Here is a 22,083-nt window from a genome sequence, read left to right as displayed (position 1 = left end):
AATTCTAATCGAAATTTTTAGGCAAAATTATCTTGATAATAAATTCTCTGAAGGTAATCATATATCCTCTTAGTAGTAGTGAACCCATAAATATTATTGATCATATGAGGTTTAACAAAGCTAAAAAGTCAAGAAATAATTTTGTTGCCTCCCCATGAACTAGGTTCCTTAGTATCAGTAGGAACCATAGAAAACTCATCCAAATGACATCATAACTCCTCTTTCGTGAACATCTGAAAATGGATTCCTAATAGGTATAATTTTTACCAGTAAGGCGTATAATAGAATTTTCTTCTGATATAATAATAAAAAAAAAACAACTAATAGAATAGAAAAAATCACCACACTACTTAGAAACCAATATCTAGCTGAGAACTCTATAATTAGAAACTGAACCTCCAAACTAGATAACCACTTCTACCAATACTTAGAAGAATACCGAAGACCTGCTTTCTAATGCTACCCATAAAAAAACTATTGGAAAAAAAAAACAAGAAACCAAAAAGATTCAACCAAGCTAAAAAAATACTATAAAGAGAATTTAGGGCTTTGATACTATTTCTATGAGGGTTTTGGACTGAATGCCTCTCCTTGTGAGAATTATCTTCTTTATATATTGAATTATAGCCCTTTACAAGACTGAAAATCAGCCATAAATAATATTATATCAAGTAAGAGTATAACCTACACACACGTACTAAATAAGGTAAGATATATCAAGCCATCAATTCCGTTAACAATATATTTGGGCATCAATATTATTTTGTTTATTTTGAAAATTAGCTTTGACCCAAGATGAAAAGTGTAATATTAAAAAATTGGTTGCAAAGTGAGAAAAAACCAAACCTTGAGATGCTCGACATAATTTCCCTTTTTCTTCAAACTTTTTTTTTTTTAAATTCTACCTTCCAAATTCTTTAATTTATTTTGGTTTATTTTAAATGAGGTTATTGCAGTCTTAAATAAACGTCTTGGTATTTGGCTATTTTTTAATTTTTACAAGTTTTTATCTTTGTTATCATATCATTATATAAAAAATAGTTTTTAAAACAAATTTTTTTAAGCCCAATGGAGTCTATGATCAGGGTTGCAGGTTTTGTGAGTAAGCCACGAAGCCCAAGTTGACGCAATATGTCATTTCAATATTAAAAAAAATCATTTTGAATTTTTTTAAATCAAACCATGCTTTTACCAGTTATTCGGGTTTTCTTTGAACCTGTCAAGTCAACAGGGTCATCTAGAGTCAACTCTCATGCAAGTTAATCTTAAACTCGGGCTAGGCAATGAATCATGTCAAAAGGTTTCAAAGTTGACCTGCTAGGTTAAGTTTAATAGCAATGACAAATAGTTTTCTTTTTTTTTAATTCCATCTTCCAATTTTTTTTTCTTTCAATTGAATTGTCTTTTGCTTTTTTTTTTTATCAATTTTATTCTTCAATATTTGGTTGATTTTGAATTGGTATTCATAATTTATTTTGGCTTTTTTTTTATGAGATTATTACAGTCTTAAATAAACATCTTAACTTTTTATTGGTACTTAATCTTGCAAGTGTTCATTTTTGTTATCATATTATTAAGTAAAAAATAATTAAAAAAAGTTGTTAAACACAGTGGAGTCCATAATCTAGATATAAGTTTGATGGGTTAAACTATGAAATCCGAGTTAATTTAATATGTCGTCGTTTCAATATTAAAAAAAAATATCATTTTTCAAATTTATTTCAAGTAAAATCATTTTTTTTACTGGTCATTTGGGTAACCTTTGAATCTATCAAGTTGATTGAGTCATATTAAATTAATTTTTACATGATTTAATTTGAAATTTAAACTAAATAAAAAGTATTAAATTTAATAACGATATTAAAAAATTCCTTACAGACTAAATATTTTTTAAACATTTAATAAAATATTGATATAACTTGGGTGCAGCTCCGTGTCGGTGTCAGTAGTGTTGTTGTTATGTTCATTGTATGACAATTGAGAGCCTGGAAATTATTTTTGAGGTCTGGGCAAGAATCTTGTCTCATGTGTTGTTGTTTCAGTTAGTGCTGCAGATGGCTGCCTGGGTCAATATGGTGTGTTTGATGGGTTTTTTTATTCTATTTTTTCATTTACTGGTGCAGGTTCAATATAAGCGTTAAGGATTCTTGCAGGCTTTATAAATAAGTGGGCTGATTCATAATCATTTCTTTTATTACATACTAATTACCTTTTGATTAACTCTCCTGATAAATGCAGATGCAGGCCAGATAGTTCATTTTGTGACAGGTCCACGCCATGCTGGTAAAGAGGGATTGCTGGCACTTTAACAGAGAATTGAAAACTAGTTGAATTCTAGTACAAGCTCCCCGCTGGAGCTCCGTTTGAAGTGATCATCGGAGAATGGAAGCTTGCAGGAGATGCAATGGCAATATTATAGGCCATTTTCGAAGCTTTTGAACAGTATATGGCTGGAAAAATCTCCAGAGTTTACCCCAATGACTGGAGCACTTGATATAAGAATCCCCAACTATCCATGCACATTTGAAGGATCAAAAGTTCCACAACCATGCAAAAGATCCGCCGGACCGAAGCTCCTTTTTGAAATTTAAGGAATCGCTATGGCTTGGCACAAAAGTAGGCTAGTGACATAAGCGACAGTCTACCAAGCTAATGATCAAAACTTCATGTTGTGAAGCAATGTTCAAGGCAGAGGTTCTGAGAAGGAACAAGCAAACTGACTTTTCATTAATAAACAAATTTATATATGAATGCAACATCTGTGTATGCAGAGACCTAACTAAGAACCATCTGTTTGTGTAAAATAGTGAGAAGGATAGAAAGAAAACGACAGAATTAAAAAAAAAAAATAGAAAAAAAAATCTAGCAATGTCACCCATCTGACTGAAGCCTTGTATGGTATACTGTACAAAATGAGAGCAAAGCAGCAACAACCTCCACGATACAGACTTTGTTGTCTAGGTGGCAAGCAGGGAAATCCGAAGCCTGGAATGTTCAGACCAAACTTGAAGACCTATGAAGTCTCCACAAGAATGGTTAAGGAATCGCACTATCATCCACAAGGTGCAACTTCTAGGAGTGGGCCTAGGAATGACCATGGAAGAAATTCTATAGCATATCCACCCTAAGAAACCATGGGAGCACAAAAGCTATTACCAGGCATGCCATTAGGAAGTTACAGAAGGTTTGTCCCCGCAAACATCCTCCATTTCTCTCAGATGAATGACCACCACTACTAATAAACCTCCTCTCCAGAAACCGGTCATCCCCAATACCTGTAATATTCACTGCTGTCACTCCACATATTTCACAGATTCTGCATAAAGAAAACAAGAAGACATCTGTGAGTGATGAATTCCCGGCAAGTTGATTCAAGGCAATTCCCAAATTGGCAACTTCCAATTCTACGATTAGTTCATAAACCGAGATCTGCTACAAATGATCCTAGAAATTTCAAACTTAAGTGTCTTATAATGAGATACTCTGAGAGAGAAGTATAGGGAAATAATGGAAAAGGAAACAGCAAGCGTGATTTAGCAGAAACAGAAATTGAGGAAAATAGAAGGCTGGTGGTCTAGGATAGAGAAATGTTTTGATACAGTTAGAAAATCAAGATGTTCTCATTAGTATACCAAAGAAAACTAATAATGCTACACCAACATGAGACTAATTCAAAGAAGACAAGGATTCCCCCTCCAGGACTCATGACACTGACACCAAGCGTCCATGAGATGGATATCAATAATAACACACCAACATTAGACTGACTCGAATACGATTAAATTTGGTCCTACCCAATTCATGATACTTGAATATTACTAATATGTTCTACACGACTTTCTTGCAGCTAATCTTGAAAAAAGAATTTGTTTGTTGAAACAACCAGGGTGCAAAAAAATAAATAAATAATAGAAGAATGAGAAAAGATCGAGGATCTACAATTAACAAAGTTTGATTATTTGCCAGTTGCACACAATCTCAGGAAAAAAAAATTGATTGCAATAAACAATGACAGTGTTGGAGCATGCTGAGCTCGATGTACATGTATGCATATAAGCAGAAAAGTCGTAGAAAAACTGACTTCCAAGCAAAAGAACATATACCTATTTCCTTTAAGTTTAAACCAAGCTTCGGCACAATTCACATGTGCAAAGCCAAGATCATCTTTACATCCACAGCCAAGCTGAATTAGATCCATGGAGGTGGCTGTGGCAGTAATAGTTGTGTCAGTAGCTTCCAGTAACCCCTCAGAAGTCAAGTGACAAATCCTACAAACTTTTTCTCCATCACAGTTATCCTTAAAGCCTCCTCCTCCAGTTCCATCACCATCACCACACTTCATATCAATCACGCGTGACGACTTCCCTCCTAGGTGCACCTCTGCCTCGGACTCATCCACTGTTTCCTTAGTGGACCTCAGCTCATTTTCCTTGGCTTCCAATCTCTGGTTTCCTCCACTAATACCCACATTCTCTTCAGAATCTATCACAATAACAGTCTCTAGCAGAACCTCGCTAACTGAGATACTCGAATGCCGACTGCTTCCTTGCCCAACTAGATTCAATACCTCACCATCTCGTAGCACATGACGTATTTCCTGATTTATTACCCCACCTCTGAGCCCCAACTCCTCATTTTGTGATCCCAAATCTTTATTTTCTCCATTGACACTTGAAGTCACCCCTGAATTCATCACATTCACAGTCTCAAGTACAGTTTCATTAACCCTATTACTTGAATTTGACGAGGTTCCTTCATCCAATGACTCCCCAATTCTTTTCCCATCACTAGCTCCCTGATTGACCACTCTCTCAATTAATCCCAACCCCTCAATATTCGAATTCAAAACCTCAGTTTCCACCACAGCAGATACTTTCTCTCCTAAATTTACAACAGTTATAGCCTCTGACCCAACCCCATTATCCGAATTGCTCATATTTCCACTCAAATCACCGACATTATCTATCCTTCCCTGATAAACTTGGCCCAAATTCCTAATAAATCCTTTGTTTCCATGTGTTTCTTGATCCATTATTCATAACAAAACAATCTCCACCTCTCCAAGAGATTTCCAACGAAAAAAACCAGCAATTATAAATAGACAAACTCAGGTATCAACACAAATTCAACATCATCTCTATTGGTAGCATACGATGAACAAAAGAAACACAAAACCTCCAAAGAAACCAACAGATCTTCAGGAAAAAAATAAAAACAACCAAAGAACTGAACAAGCTAAATATAACTGAAAGATGATAACTTTGTAATGAAAACTGAAGCCCCGGATAGTTACCTACTCCATTCAACAACTTCAACCCTAATAAAACCTGCCGTCATGTGTCAACCACAAAAAAAAAAACGTTTACTTTCCAAGTTCAACTTAAATTAAACTACTACAAAGGAGAGATCTATCTATGTATCCATCTTTATAACAACAATGTTGTCTCACAAATTCAACTTACGTCTAATGCTGTCCGTATAGACAGCAGATTGTGTGTCTGGAGGAGTGGGAGTGTTTTTGTTGTGGGAGGTAAAAGAGTTTTGATGGGAAAGAAAGTGCATGGAAGACGTTATGTAAGAGTATAATAATTAAGTGGTAATAACTTTGAGATCTTCTATATATATACGTTAAAAAGCTTTTATTCATCCCTTGTATGTTAGCTGTTTTTAATTTTATTAAAGTAATTAAATGAGTATTTTCTAGAGTATTTTATTGTTTTTAATTTATATTTTTATTTATATAAAGTAAATAATTATATACTTTTTAATAAAGTTTTAGCGATTTTGAGACTTGTTTTTGGATTTAAATTGTATAAGAAAGAAATTCTATGATGGGACCATGAGCTCTTTTATTTTTACATTTTAAATTTTTTTTTAAAATTAATTTTTATTTTTATTTTTTTTTATTTTAAATTATTTTTTTGTGTTTTCATATTATTTTAATATACTGATGTCAAAAATAATTTTTTTTAAAAAAAATTATTTTGATATATTTTTAAATAAAAAATAACCATGTCCTATTACCAGACAGTCTCCCCATTACACATACAAATTAGTTTTTTTAACACTTTAAAAAAATATTATGGATTAACTTACGGAGAAAACATTTATTATTTTATCTTAATTGCAAAACTATTATCTGCTTTTTAAATGGAGATTAATAAATCTTTGTCCAATCTACTTTTAATTAAATTTTTATTTGAGTTTGTCTTCTTTTTTTTATATATATATTTATGAGTTGGATTCTATTACAATGCTTAAATAGTTTTATATTAGACCATTGACATGCGCTATACCACGGGTCAAATTAAATTTTTCTTAAACATAAAAAACTTATTTAGAAGTTCCTAATATTTTTTTTCTAGTAGAAAAAAATTTAAATCGTGCAAGAATTGACTTAATGTAACCCAATTGACTTTGCGTGTCCAAAAGTAACTCAAACAACTCGTAAAAATATAGTTTGATTAAAAAAATATTCAAAATAATTTTTTTTTTTAATATTAAGATAACAACATATTGGATTGATTTAAGTAAACCTGAGTTAATATGTCAAATATACGACTCGGATTATAAGATCATGATAACCTAATAAAAAGTAAATAAAAATAAATTATAATGCCTAATTCTCAATCAATCAAATATTGAAGGATAAAATTGAAAAATAAATCAATTAAGAAATTACCTAAAAAGACAACTCGAGTTAACATGTCAAACATGCAACCTGAGTCATAAGACCAAGATAACATTATGAAAATCAAATCAAAACAAATTAGGAATTTCAACCCTCAATCAACCTAATATTGAAGGATGTAATTTTAAAAAATCAATTAAAAAAAAAGAATATAAAAAATAACCTGAGTCAATCTACCAAACCTAAGACCCAGATCATCAGACCGAAATAACCTCATATAAAAAAAATAAAAAAAAATGACCCGATTTAACCTGGGTTAACTTGTCAAATCCATGACTTTGGTCATGAGACTAAGATAACCCCATATAGAGAAAATCAAAATAAATTATGAAGCTTATTTTTCAGTCGTCCATGTTGGACCCAATGTTGAATAATAAAATTTATAACAATTTTAATTAAAAAAATGACACAAAAAATGAGTCAAGTCAACATATGTTAACTCGTTAAGCACTGTTTCTAGGTCATGAGGCCGAGATAACCTAATAAAAAGCAAACCAAAACAAATCATGAAGTTTCATTCTCAATCAAACATAATATTAAATGATGAAATTGGTAAAAAAAAGTCAATGAAAAAAAAACTAAGTCAATTGAGTTAACCAACCAAACCCGCAATCTGAATCATGAGATAAGGATAACCCAATAAAAAAATCCAATGTTGAAGGACTCATGACCTGAGTCATGAGACCAATATAATCTTTTAGAAAGAAAATAAAAAAAAATGACATGATTTAATCAGGGTTAAGTATACCAAAACTCGTGATCTTGATCATGATATTAAGCTATTCTCATAGAAAGTAAATCAAAATAGATTATGAAACTCAATTTTTAACTGATTTAGTGTTGATTGATGAAAATTTAAAAAAAATCAATTGAAAAAAAAACACAAAAAATAACCTAAGTCAACTCCGGTTAACCTATTAAGTACTATTCCAATGTCATGAGGTTGAACTAACATAATACAAAGTATACAAAACCAATCATGAAGTTTAATTTTTAATCAACCCAATACTAAAAGATGAAATTGAAAAGAAAATAATTAAAAAAAAAGCTCTGAGTCAACCGGGTTAACCCGTAAAAGCTATTATCCGTGTCATGAAAGTGTGATAACTCAATAAAAAAATAAATATATTAAAAGATGAAATTAGAAGAAAAAAACATTGATTGAAAAATAACCAAATAAGCAAAGGAAAAAAAGAAGAAGCAAAGCATTGTTCTAATAAATAGTGCTCTGCAAGGAGGGGTACGGTAAAACCTCTCATCTTTAAGTTTAAAGTTAACTAAATAGGTGACTTGCGCTACATTGCGAGTCTAACCAAACTTTTTCCAATGCTAAAAAGGATATTCAATGGACAATAATCCAAGACAATCCAGATTAAATTAACTAAATTGTGGCTTGAGAAATGAGACCGAAAGAACTCGCAAAAGAAAAATGAAAGGAAATTGTAACGCTCAAGGTCTAATAGCCTAATATCAAAGATGAAAACAAAAAAAAAACTTCAAAAAATATAATATCGAGGAAGAAAACTCAAGTCAGCTTGAGGTCACTTGAAGAACCAACAACCCATGATATGAGATCGGGATAAAAAAAATTTCAAAAGGATGACCTAGTAAAAAAACCAAAGTTCAATAAAAAAAACCCTAAGTCAATCCGGGATAACTTTACCAACCCGCTCTCGGAATAACCAAACAATAAGAAAAGTGAAAAAATAACAAAGTTCAAGGGAAAATAATTTAATGCAAAATGATGAAATTGAAAAAAAATCATAAAAAATTAAGGGAAAAAAATTTGAGTCAACCCAGGTTAATTCAACTAACCCGCCACACGCGACATGAGATCAGGATAATAAGAAAATTAGACCTCCAAAAGAAGGGCCTAACAAAAAAGGCCCAAGTTAAATAAAAAAACATTGAATGAAAATGCAAGCTAACCCAAGTTAACTTGACCAACTCGCTCTCGATATAATGAAATTGAAAAAAAAAATAAAGTCATAAACAAATTGAGGAAAAACACCTAAATTAACTCAGGTTAACTCGACAGACTCGCGACATGAGATCGGGATAAAAAAAATTAGACTTCCAAAAAAAGGACATAAGCAAAAAGAACCGAAGTTAAATAAAAAAACATTGAGTAAGAAAATGCAAGCTAACTCGACTTAACTTGATTAACCTGCACTCAGGATAACTTAAAAAAAAAGTGAAAAAATCACATAGCTCTAGGGCCAATAATTTAACATCAAAGTATGAGATTGTTAAAACATATCAATTTTATAAGAAAAAAACAAGGGAGAAAAACCTGAGGCAACCATAGTTAACTTGACTAACCTATTAGCTGAGATATAAGATCATGATAACTCAACAAAAAAAATACAAAAAACAATGAAGCTAAGAGCTTAATAACCAAATGTCAAATGATAAATTTGAAAAAACAAATCAATTTTCAATAAAAGACTTCCCCGTTGGAAGATAACCATGAAAAAATAACAAAGTAAAATATTCAATAGTAAAACAATTTAAAACCCAAACAATGCAGACCAAACATGGTGTAAAAAATGAAAGAAAATAATTAGGGGATAAATTGGAAAAAAAAAGGAAACTAAAAAAAAGATAAAAATAAAAGTTATTGAAAGAATAAAGACCAAGACTAAATAAAAAACCAAATGAAATTAAATGTTGAGAGACAAAATTGATAAAAAGATAAATCAAGAAAAGAATAAGAATATAGCAATCAAAAGAATGAAAAAAAAATAAATTAAAAAAAAAACAAATGCAATAAAATCAAAAGGGAAGAAATTGCAAAAAAAAAAAACATAATCAAGAAAAGTATAAAGCACAAAAATCGAGTAATAAAAAGTAGAGGGACCAAATCAGATAAAAAATCAAATTGAAAAAAATCCAAACTTCAAAAATCATTAAAAGCCAAGTAAATAGTAATTAAAAGAAGAATGACCAAAATCGATAAGACTACAAATCAGAGGATACAATTGTTTTTTTTTTAAGTTCAAGTGTGTTTTTCTAGGAAATGAGAGAGAAAAGATAGAAAAACAAAAAAAAAAAACCTCCACTATAACCCAACCAAACCTTTTCCTTGAGCACATGTTACACCATTGGAAAAAGAACGATGCGCCACTCCTAAAGCTGTGGTGAAAACAGGACTTTGGCCACCTCATGGTACCTCATGCACTATTTGAATGGCGCAGAGGGCATGACGCGCTAACGCGTGAAATGTTCTCTTTAACAGTTTTTTTTAAATAATATTTAAACTTAAAATTACCAAGCCGCCCCTGACAAAACCTACAAATAATAACAAAACCAGTTGAAAATGACCAAAACACCCTCACAAATAGCCTTTGTTTTTTCGAATTGCAAGGTTAATTCCGTCATTTTACTCTCTTTTTTTAAAAGACAGAGAAGCCCCTCTATGCATGTATATTTTTTTTTCTTTTTCAAGGACATGACCATAACTCTATTGTTCATTTTTAAAATAAAATAAAAAAAGACGAGCTACTCACTCAAATATTATTTATTTTTGCTTTTTAGGGTAAAAGAGTCATTATACTATAACAAAAAACATGTCCGGACCATTTTATCCCCAATCAATTTTGCAATGATAAATGTATCCCATGGAAAAGACATTTCTACCCCTAATAGTAGGCTTAATCATTTTTTTGGCAAGGATAAAATTGTATTTATACTGTTCCAATTCACGATTTTTTGTGTCTAGAACCATGGTAGACGACTGAGCTCATTTATTTTTTTATAATTTTCTACCGTACATGAATTAGTAGGATTTTCATTATATATATCCACAATTTTTTATTTATATCAATAGTTACTCACATAAAAATAGTAAAAACTATCTACGACGTACAAAATTACGTAAAATAAAATGCCTCAAATTGTTGAAGGTGTGAAAAAAGAAGACACTAACAGAAACGTAAATGATATAATCTTTCATGTAATTTGAATTTAGCAAAAATAAATGACAAAGATTGGAAACAACAGAAGACACGCAAAGAATTAATATTATGTCTGAGCGTATGAATCCAAACGTAACGTTTTGAAGGGGCAAAGCGAGGAAGCTGCTGTCTTGAGAAATCGAAGAACCAAAAACTGAGGCGGCCAGGGATGCTCAGGTGATGAAAAGCTTGCCATCGTTTTCCATAGATGCTGTCCTGCTTACAGGAGTTGGTATCAGCATCACACTCACTCCCAGGTTTCTTCCACGGAGAGCATCGAAATATTCTTTACGTGCATGCCATTTGCCACCCTCTCTTTTGTTCTTTTCTTTTATTTTAATAAAGAACTGATGCTGGAAACGAATCAAGAACAGAAGTCCTCTCTCATTTGCTACTGCTGTTTACATAACTAAATAAATGAGTTAATGTTCACCTAGGGTAGGTATACTTGAGTTCTGGAAGTTACCACCTAATTAGCTTCCAACCTTTAAGGTTCTGGACCCTCTGTTGTCAAGGATCTGCGCGATTGAAGGACCAACCATTGCTTGAAAGTCCAAAGGTGAAACCATGGGTACTAACCATCGACATGATTAAAGTAGAGGGCAGAACCAGGAAAAAACTTGAGTGATACTTGGGGCGTTCGAGGTCATAATCTAAATAATTACCATGTCTATTCCCTTTCAATGCTACGACTGAGTGATATTCATTTCAGCATGTGAAATCTTAACTGACCCCCTCCCTACTTGTGCACGAAGATGATCAGATTCCCTTCACCATAAGCAAATGACAGTAGGGCCTACTGATAAGTGCCAGCCAGGTTGTACACGTAGCAGCCTTCAATTATGAGGACAAGCCATTGGTCTAGCAGCAAATTGTAGAGATGGCATGTGCATTGACAGCTAGTCATTAATCAAGTCGTCTGGTGGGATTTATAAGGAGGGCGTGAGTCCTTGGTAAGGATCATCAGCAGAGTGGATGCCACTTGATTTGTCATTTCTAGCAGAGTGGAAGTTGTATTTGCATGCCATGTGTGTGGATGTTAGCTGGAGGCGTGCTCTTCATGAAAATTAATGGCTCTGAAGACAATTAGGAGTGTATTGTTTGAAGTTTCTGTCCATGATAATCACGAGGTGCAGTATTTCCATGATAGGATAAACATAAGACTTCTGGAACCATTAGTGGATCACCTTTCACATCTTCTGTAGAGAATCAAGTACGAGGATGAACCCACCTATGTTTAAACTTTCGAATTGGACATGAGCATATCCTACCATGCAAAACGAAACATTTCAGTAGAAGGAACTGCGTATATCTCAGTTACAAGGAAGTGCTCAGTTTGTGACAGGTTCTGCTAATTGTTTTCAACTGAGGGACCTATCACCGACCCAGGTTTATCTCAATATCCATAAACCAAATTTAAGAACATTTTGGCTCCCTTCCGACCAACCCAATCCCCACTGCAAAATGCAGAGAATAAAAGAACATATTTTTATATGTAAAATAGTGTCCTACTAAATGCAAAACTCATTTACAGTTGAATTCAGAAAGGGAAAAGTATACTAATTCATACTAAATGAAAAAATAATTTGCATTGATGTCAGGAAAGGAAAACTATACTTGGTCACCGAGGTCCCGAAAGCTCCATTGCTTCAATGATGAAAGAAGATTCCTCATGAACATCTCTATCATGCCTCGAGAAACTGCATGCCCTTACCTCACCAATATTAGGTGCTCCTTGTGATTCTTCCATAGCTGACTGCCCAACAAGACCTTCCAGGACCTTCAAGACTTCTGACATCTTTGGCCGAAGGTTAGGATGTGACTGAGTACACTTCAGAGCCAGCTCCACAGCTTTTTCCAGCTCCAACGCATCAAAACACCCCTTCAGATCCCTATCCACTAGCACTTCCAACCTCTTCTCCTCATTCAAAGTTCTAACCTGTATAATTCAACCACCATTTACAAATTTATATTTAATGCAGCACATTACGAGAACATATGGTGGATTATAATTCAGTATATAGTGGTTATCTTGAAATAGCAGTTAAGATGAAAACAAGTTTCCAGTCACCAGAAAGTAATCATATAGCTAGACGATGCATGTTACAGGTAATTTACAAGTGACCTAAATCAGTTGATAGCCAAGGTAGTCCTCCATCCTTGAGAATTTATTAAGCGGGTATAAAAGACACATTCCTCAACATGACACTAGCAATTAAAGGCAAAGCAGCCCAAAATGAGCGAGTAGTATAATTTCCAGTAAATGCCTAGAGAATGAGGCATGGCTAGATATCTCTACACAATTTGCACATTTGATTTTAGAATATTCCGGTTTTTGGCAATCATTCTTTGATTTCAATTTCAGACACCTTCTACAGTTTGATGCTACCTATCACAGCAATCAAACATTTGAGTTATGGATATTATGATTAAGGACAATTACAACCACAATCATAGATTAACTGGAATACAGGCTCCCAATACCTCAATACACAAATGGAAGAGCGAGATGCTTGTAAATTGTAAATTCAGTGATAGAGTACAATGTAGAGAAATAACTTACCCAGTCAAGAATCATTCTCTTCTGAACTTGACCATTTCCAGCATCTAATGCCTTTTGCCCTGTTATGAGTTCCAAAAGTAGTATGCCAAATCCAAAAACATCAGTTTTCTCAGATGATTGCCCAGTTGAAAGATACTCAGGTGCAATGTGTCCTACAGTCCCCCGCACTGCAGTAGTGACATGTGAATCTCTAAGATCCAACAACTTAGCAAGACCGAAATCCCCAACTACAGCTTCAAAACCTTCATCAAGCAAAATGTTTGCAGCTTTAACATCCCTGTGAATTATCTTTGGATTGCATTGTTCATGCAAGTATAGAAGTCCACGAGCAGCCCCAAGGGCAACGTGTATCCGTCTGTTCCAATCCAAAGATGGTTTTTCTCGACAAGTCTCTGCAAAGGAAAATTGTACGAATAATAAAGTAACAGAACCAAATTCTCCACCTCTAATTGGTTTCGTTTTGGTTGAAGTAACAAAGAGAAATATAAAAACAGTTTGAACAACAACAATGAATAAGAGCTTGTTTATTGACCAATCACCAACACTATTCAACATTCAATATAAAGATGCAGCCACAAAATTTACTAAAATCTTGTAGAAATGGCATTAAAAAAAGCTTAGTATAACTAGAGAAAGACTTGGCATGATTTTCTAGTTGAAGAACCAAAACATGAGCATTTGAGGTCATGATCGCAATTTGAGATACATTGGACGAGGGGTAAGAAGATCATTTTGAGCTGCAAAAAAGAAAGGAAACAGTTTCTTCATAGAACTATTGTGGAGCATGGACTTAAATGCTAAATTTTCTCCAACTGTTTATTGCTGTAAATTTTAACGAGAAACTACCTTCATTTCCATTAGAACCGGAGGATAATATAAATCTTAATTGCCCAAATGAATTAATAGTAGAGTTTGAACAAGCAAAATGAGACAAACCTCTCAGGCGGTCAGCAACACTGCCATTTGGCATGTAAGGATAAACAAGCAACCTCTCATCAGGTGTCATACAGAATCCATGTAGACTTAAGAGGTTTCGATGTAGAGCCAAGCCAATCATTTCCACTTCAGTTTGAAACTGCACTTCTCCAGCAAAACTTGGATCCTTCAGCCTTTTAACTGCAATGAAGGTTTTATTTGGGAGACATCCTTTGTAAACCACTCCATATCCACCTTGCCCTAAGATATTTTTCGGACTAAAGTTGCTTGTAGCAATTTGTAGTTCACGGAACGAAAACCTCTTCAAATGACCAATATCAAATTCATAATCTTGCTGCACTGCAAAATGCAATGATCACAATTAATCACATTGCTTTTCATGATCTATTTTCATTTAGGAAATTTACAAAAGCATCTCAGTTTGGAAGTACCATATGATGTGAAGAGTAGACGAGATCTATAACAATGCACCCAACAGACAAGCAGCATTACAGAAATCACAAAGGTGGAGCTGATACCTATGGCAACAGAGAGCACCCACCGATGATGACTGCTGGCTTGCTCAGATGAAACTGTCTCTGCTAGCAGGACATCAAGAATTTGTAGTCACATTTTTAAAGTCCATCTCTTTAACAGAACTATTTAACTGGTTAGAGTGCATTACCGTTCACGGGCTTAGAGATACCCATGCAATTTTGTGCATGTGAGGAAGTGCAAAGATAGCTATTCCCTGTAATACTGCAATAAACATGCACACTATCAAATGGCTGCAAACAGAAGGTAAACATTATTGAGACTCAAAGTTATCAACTCCCATCCAACCATTGCAAGCACATATTGAATTGTTTTTCCTTCCACAAGAAGTTTCTAACACTATGATGAAAAGGAAACAGCAGTAGAAAATGAAACCAGCATTTCAAACAATTTACTTGCCAATTGCAAGCATTTAGCAAGCTCAACTATATCAGATAATAAATCTTAGTCTCTGCAAAGATCCATTATACTGGATGAATGCTAGCCCAGAACCACCTAAGGTTCCTAAATGAGCAATAAATGCACAATTTTCAGTCAAAACTTCTAAAAAAAAAAAATCACAGGCAAAAAATGAGGCATTTAAGAATCAACAAAATAACATTTTTCCATAATTACAGTCCTAAGAAAGATCTCACCTGTAACCTTTAGCTAATATTTTTGGAGTTGGACCACTAAGATTGTTAAATGATAAATCCCTGCCAAGAATTTGGAAGAAAAGTTAGATTTACATAAACTATATGAGGAAATATAGTTGACAAGTGCAGACCACATACAAGAATGAAAGTCCAGTAAGACTGGCCACCAGTCTTGGAATCTGTCCAGATAAATTGTTTTTGCTGAGTCGCCTGGAAAAGTTTGCATGTTAAACTTTTACATAACACACACGAACTATCAGAAGAAACATGACAGGAAACCAACAGGAATATAAATGCCATTTGTTGAGGTCAAGCAAAACTCACAAGTAACTTAGATGGGTCAGAAAGCCCAAAGAGCTCGGAATACCACCACCGAACTGGTTACCTGAGAGGTCAAGCGTTTGAAGCTCTGAAAGCTTTCCTATCTCTTCTGGAATGGGACCAGATAAATGATTGTTCTGCAATAGCCTGCAAGTACAGATCATGAACATTAGATAGCTAATGCAAAATACAATATCAAGACTTCAATCGGTTGCATTTATGTCAAGTAACCGGAACAAAAAAGAACATCATTCTGGATAAACTATCAACGAACTCAAACGAATAGCATGGTTTTACAATACCAAGGCTCATAAATTATTACAAACAGAAAAGATTTTCAAATTTCCTATTTGGATTTCCTATTTGGATTTCCTACCTGGCAAATTGAGTCAAACCAGTTAATAATAATCGTCATAACAGCAATTTTTTAATAGCCATAAGACTATCCAATTATTAGCTTATACCCAGAAACAAACAATTAATAGCAGAAAAATCCATGAACCAATCGAGTGAAGAACTCTGAGAAAGAAAGAAGTAGCAGCTCACATTGTCCTTAGGTGAATCAAATTCCCAATGCTAGGCGAAAGAGTTCCTGATAATCCCACACTTGCCATTTCACTAGCAACAACAATATCCAGAATAAAATATCTAAAATATGAAAATTTTATTACTAACCAAAAAAAAAAGGTTCCCACTTACAGGGAGATGACGAAGCCTTCAGTAGAGCAACTAATCATATTCCAAGTGCAAGGATCAACAGAGTTCAAATCCCAACCATTCATTGCACCTATCTCATCTCTCATTTCTCTCTTCACAGCCATCAATGCTGCCACTGAATTCAGAAACCCACAAAGTAAAAAAAAAAAGATAGAAATGAAACACAAACTAACAGTAACAAAGTTACATGGAAGTGCAATGCTGGATCATTTTGAATTGAAAATGGAGTTCGAAGGTCATACCTTCATAGTTAACACCTTTTGGAGAAAGAAGAGTATCAGTAGCTTGAGTTAAACGCACCCAAAATATTACTAAAAAGGTACGGAACAAAATGGCCGCCATGTTACTTTCTGTACCGATGAGGAAGCCAACCGAACACTGCCCTACTTTTTCTGACAGGAGTAAAGGAAAGGGGGCCGATAAAAGGACTAATTGGATTCGGGTGTTGTCTTCATGTCCTGGAGTCAAACGCCTACCTGCTAGCTGCTTACTACCCCTCTATATTTTATTTAATCTTTCTATACGCAAGAAGGGAAATAATAAAAATAAATATATACTACAATAAAAAAAGAAACGTGATTTCTTTTTCATTGGCGTGATGGAAGATCGTGAAAGACGAGAAGAATGGCTCCGATATGGTTTGGACAACCTCGAGATTCGCTCCCCTTGTCTCCCTCCTTTCCCTCGTATATCAGAGCTAATCATTAAATTGATTAATCTACATGAACTGTCCTTCGATATTTTTCTTTATTAATAATAATAAATATATAATACAATAAGTCATGGCCGTTGAGACCTTCGCTTTCACCCATTAAATTGTTTCAACGACTCAGGTTAATCTACACCAACTGTCCTTTATATATATATATATATATATATATATATATATATTTGTTTTTGAGTTTGTGACCTAGGAGCCCTCGCTCTGGCGCGAAAATAAATGTACTTGGGATTATGTCGGGGGCAAATTTGAAACGCCATCGTTTCGTAACAAAGGATGATCAATCACGGCAAATATTTATATACTAGCTATCTAACTAATGGTCTGTTGCATGTTGTAAGTTTTTTTAAAAAAAATACAGGTATATTTTTTTACATAAAAAATTAAAATATAAATTAAAAAAGTATGATTATCAATTAAATAAATTAATAATCATTTATATAAATAAATAAATAAAATAGTTAAGAATAACCAAAAAAGAATTGAAAAAAATGAGAAATGAATGTAAATCAAGATATTCAATCAAACAAAATAAAACATTCACCCAATTGAATGTGTGTGTATGTGTGTGTGTGTGGAGAGCAAAGAAAAGGATTTTAGACAATGCTTAAAGGTGGAGGTAAGTAGGTGTTACGACATCAATATAGTAATAAAAGACTACAAATGATAGAAGGAATGAAGAATGGAAAAGATGAATCTAAGGAAGATGAAGAAAAATGGGAAATGATGATAAGGAAAACAACAAGATTGAATTAAAGGATATGAAATATTTTATCAATTTTTGTTATATTTATCGCAGCTGCTAAAGCAGTTATCGAGCTGGCTATAATTTTATCAATTTATCGTAACAAAATATCAATATGTATCAATCAATTAAATTTGTTGAATAAGTAGTATTAATCATATAAAATATTTAGATTCATTAATTTAATGAGTTTGGGTTATCATTAAATGTCCTAGTTGAGAGTTATGCTTATGATACAATTAGTATTAGAGGTAGTTGCAGAGAAAAAGATTTTATATTCATAATTGACGTTAGAAGTACTCATAGTTTCATCGGTGAATATGTAATTAAAGGATAGGAAGTTGTTATTAGAAAAACCACTTTATTGGCAGTCACAATGGTAAATAAAAATGTCATGTTATGTGATGCATAAAATCATGGATTCACTTGGTTCATGCATGGTTATGAATTCAATGTATACTTAAGCATACTCAAACTATGCAAATGTGATGTAGTACTGGGAGTCCAATGATTAAAAGTATATTTTTCAATGCTCTTTGATTTTATTAAGATGAAGTTGTCTTTTAGAAAGGAAGGCAAAATAATAAAATTGAAGGTCATTACTAAAGAAACAGGATTACAAATGAAAAACAATAGGAAAGGTATAAAACACTGCAAGGATATCTTGTTTGGATTTGTTAGATAATTCTTTTTTCTTAGAAGTAACTGAATACTCAAGAAAATCAGTAGAAACTGCAGATATTAAGACATTGTAAGAGGAGCTTAAAGTAGTATTTAAAGATCAAAGGACTTTGCCCCTTCTTACAAAGTTTGATTATAAGATTCCTTTAAAGCCAATATCACAACCTATGAACATCAAACCTTACAAAATTTCCTTTATACAAAAAAAAAGACAGAGAAATTGGTGAAAGTGATACTCACAAATGGAATAATTCAACACAATGTCAATTTATTTGCTTCACCAATGTTGCTTATGAAGAAGAAAGACAATACATGAAGATCTTGCATGGACTATAGGTAACTCAATAACTTAACTATCAAGAACAAGTTTTTAATCCCTCTCATTAATGATCTTTTGGTTGAATTGCATGGTTTCAGGTTCTTCTCCAAGCTATACTTAAGATATAGATATCATCAAATAAGAATGAATAAAGAAGATATTGAGAAGATTGCATTCAGAACTCTTCAAGGACATTACAAGTTCAAAGTAATGCCATTTGGGATGATAAATGCTCCTGCTACTTTTCAAGCACTGATGAATAACATATTAGAACCATTTTTTAGAAAGTTTATCTTGGTATTTTTCAATAACAAATTGATTTATAGATCTACTTATGAATTACTTGTTAATCATTTGAGACATGTATTAGAAACTTTAAGTGCTAACAAATTATATGAAAAGAAGTCCAAATGTGCAAGTGAACATTAGGTGGAGTATTTGAGGCATGTGATTTTAGTAGAAGTAGTTGTTGTAACTGATAGTAAAAAGATAGAATTAGTGAAGGATTGGATTATACCACATTCCTTAAAAGAGCTTAGAGGATTCCTAGGTCTTGTTGGCTACTATAGAAGTTTATCAAGAAATTTGGGATTATTAAAAGGCCATTAACAAATCTGCTAACGAAAAATCATTTTGGATGAAGTGAAAAGGCTCAAGAAACTTTTGAGCAACTTAAAAAGGCACTCTATGAAGCTATGATGTTTTGACTCACTTCAATAAGACTTTTATCTTAAAAATTGATGCTTGTGATTTTAGACTAGGAGTAGTGTTGAGCCAGAAGAGTATGCATTTTAGCCTTTTTTTTAATAAGGCATTGAGTCATAAGCATATAGAGATATCCATATATGAAAAAGAATACTTGGGAATCTTAATGGTAATGGAGAAATGAAGGAATTATCTAGAGCAAGAGAAATTCATAGAAACCTAAAGTATCTTTTGGATTAAAAATTTCATACTTCATAACAAAAAAAGGTATAGGTTGCTGGGATTGAGATATTAGATCTTATACATGAAGGGCAAGGAAAATATTGCTACAGATGCTCTTTCTAGGAGAAGCTGTAATGAAATTCATATTAAAAAAGTTAGCAATTTTGGAGCAATAATCGAAGTTTCGCCAGTTTGGTACAAAGAGGTCTATAAGATATATGAAGGTATTCCATTGTTGTATGAGATCATTGTTAGTAAAATCGTTAATAAATGGCATAAATACATTTATAAAGATGGAGTTTTAAGGTATAAAGGCATAATAGTTATGAGATAAAATGGAGAATTAAAGGAAAAACTAGTTAAGGCCATATATGATTCCTATATGGATAGACATGCTAGAATTCATAATTCATATAAGAGACTCGAGGCTAATTTTTTTTTAAAATGGTGAAATAGTTTGTAACGGAATATAATGTGTGGAAACAAGCTCACGTTAAAAAAGCAGCTTATCCAAGGTTATTTCAACCATTGTTAATTCCCAATGGTATATGGAAAACTATAAACATGGGCTTTGTGGAATAATTGCCCAAGTCTGAAGGAAAGGATACTATTATGGTAAAAGTTGAAGGTTTACTAAGTATGGGCATTTTATAGCTTTAACTTGTCCCTTCACATTATAGGATGTGGCTCAATTGTTCCTAGACCATTTATATAAATTTCATGGATTGTTTGCAATAATTGTTACTGATAGAGATAAAGTTCTCACCAGTATATTCTAGAAAGAACAGTTTAAAAAGCTAGGATTTCAATTATTAATGAGCACATCGTATCACCCTTAAACATATGAGCAATTTAAGAGGGTGTATCAATTCTTAGAGACCTATCTTCAGTGTATGACTACGCATAATCTTAAGAGGTGGTATTTTTAGGCATTGATGGTACAACAGTAGTTGTCATTCAGCCATAAGAATGAGTTCTTTCCAAACTCTATATAGTTACTCTATTCTAAACAGAGAAATGGTCAATCAGGAATCTACCTCGGTAGCTATTATGGAAGAGTTAATGAAAAGACAAGTTAACATGGATAAAGTGCTAAAAGTGCAGTTGGAAATAACCAAGCACATGATAAAATAGAAGATTGGTAAAGGTAGGATTGAAAGAGAGTTCTTATAAGGTGATTAGGTGTTTTTGAAGTTACAACCATACAAGTAAGGTGATGTGGCTCTAAGGAAGAACTTCAAACTCAATCCACAGTACTACAAGCCTTATCAAATCATTAAGAAGGTAAGAGCAGTAGCCTACAAACTGAAATTGCTTGAGGGAAGCTTAATACATCATGTATTTCATGTCTCTCTACTTCAAAAAAAAATGAGAGAGAAAGGTAATGTCTACTAGATTACTAGTAATTGATAAAGGTGGAAGAATGAAGATTTTTTCTTTTGTAGTATTGGATAGAAAGACAATGAAAAAGGAAATAAAGCAATAATAGTTGATTTGATTTAATAGTCAAACCTATTTTCAAAAGATGCAACGTGAAAACATTTGAAGAAATTAATATCCAAATCCTTGAGTTCAATACAGATTCTCGAGGACAAGAATCAATTCAAAGGGATAGTATTGTTACAATTTTGACATGAAGCATAAAGAAAACATGTTGAATAAAGAAGGCAATAGGTTGTTCCAGAGAGAGAAAAAAGCATAACTAGAATTCTAATTGTCACGTGGATAGTATGTTAGTAGTCAATTAGAAATAGTTAGGAGGAGTTGGTAACAATGAATAAATGGCAAGAAGGTTAATTAGCTAATCAATAACAGTTTATATAAATCATAGTAATCTCATGATTTTCAAGCAATAACATAAAAACTCATTTCCAGTTTCTCTTCTCTTATTCTTCTAATAATTCTTTTTTCTTCGGTCTTCTTTACTCACTTCTTTACTCACTTTTTTCTATAACTAATCATTGTTCACACACACACACACACAACGTTGTGGACTTACTATTTATTTTCTGATAATTTATTTTGGTCTTCAAAGTTTTATTTTGTACAATTTAATCTTAATTAAATGTCAATTGCTTTTGAATTCTTAGTCAATAGTGAAATTGAAAGAAGAGGGACCAAAATGAAAAAAGCTTCAAACATGGGTGGCGTGCCAGAGATTAAATGAAAAATACATTTAGGTCATCGATCTTTGAAAATAATGCAATTTATACAATTTAGATCCCTTTAATTTTAAAAAATTAATTTTGATGCACAATTTTATTTGTATTATATTTAAGTCCCTGGTTGGAGAGATGAGAGAGAGAAGGGTTGTCAGATTCCAACAATGAGAAAGAA

At 32.9% G+C, this 22,083-nt stretch overlaps 2 protein-coding genes across 8 annotated transcripts; both read right to left on the bottom strand.

Annotated features, from left to right (window-relative positions):
- Positions 1–2,695: 2,695 nt before the first annotated feature.
- On the bottom strand, positions 2,696–5,588 carry LOC7473399 (uncharacterized). Of its 2 annotated transcripts, XM_024611835.2 has the most exons (3): positions 5,463–5,557; positions 4,104–5,327; positions 2,696–3,316 (listed from the first exon to the last, which is right to left on the bottom strand). In XM_024611835.2, exons 2-3 carry the CDS (start codon positions 5,030–5,032, stop codon positions 3,109–3,111), a joined length of 1,137 nt encoding a protein of 378 aa, XP_024467603.1. In that variant the 5' UTR covers positions 5,033–5,327; positions 5,463–5,557; the 3' UTR covers positions 2,696–3,108. The 2 variants fall into 2 exon arrangements, with proteins under 2 accessions (XP_024467603.1, XP_002317402.1); XM_002317366.3 differs by having other exon boundaries at positions 4,104–5,588.
- A 5,027-nt stretch (positions 5,589–10,615) lies between these two features.
- LOC7472290 (probable LRR receptor-like serine/threonine-protein kinase At5g45780) lies at positions 10,616–17,059 on the bottom strand. Of its 6 annotated transcripts, none has more exons than XM_024611472.2 (12): positions 16,596–17,059; positions 16,336–16,468; positions 16,183–16,254; positions 15,640–15,783; positions 15,454–15,525; positions 15,316–15,375; positions 14,811–14,884; positions 14,578–14,727; positions 14,147–14,485; positions 13,211–13,602; positions 12,265–12,586; positions 10,616–11,914 (listed from the first exon to the last, which is right to left on the bottom strand). In XM_024611472.2, exons 1-11 carry the CDS (start codon positions 16,693–16,695, stop codon positions 12,269–12,271), a joined length of 1,854 nt encoding a protein of 617 aa, XP_024467240.1. In that variant the 5' UTR covers positions 16,696–17,059; the 3' UTR covers positions 10,616–11,914; positions 12,265–12,268. The 6 variants fall into 6 exon arrangements, with proteins under 6 accessions (XP_024467240.1, XP_024467241.1, XP_024467243.1 ...); XM_024611473.2 differs by lacking the exon at positions 10,616–11,914 and adding an exon at positions 11,916–12,104; XM_024611475.2 differs by lacking the exon at positions 10,616–11,914 and having other exon boundaries at positions 12,117–12,586; positions 14,665–14,727.
- Between the last annotated feature and the right edge of the window lie 5,024 nt (positions 17,060–22,083).

This window comes from Populus trichocarpa, chromosome 11 (genome assembly GCF_000002775.5).
Source record: "Populus trichocarpa isolate Nisqually-1 chromosome 11, P.trichocarpa_v4.1, whole genome shotgun sequence".
Lineage (NCBI taxonomy): Eukaryota > Viridiplantae > Streptophyta > Magnoliopsida > Malpighiales > Salicaceae > Populus > Populus trichocarpa.
This window is presented reverse-complemented; position numbering and strand designations above follow the sequence as displayed.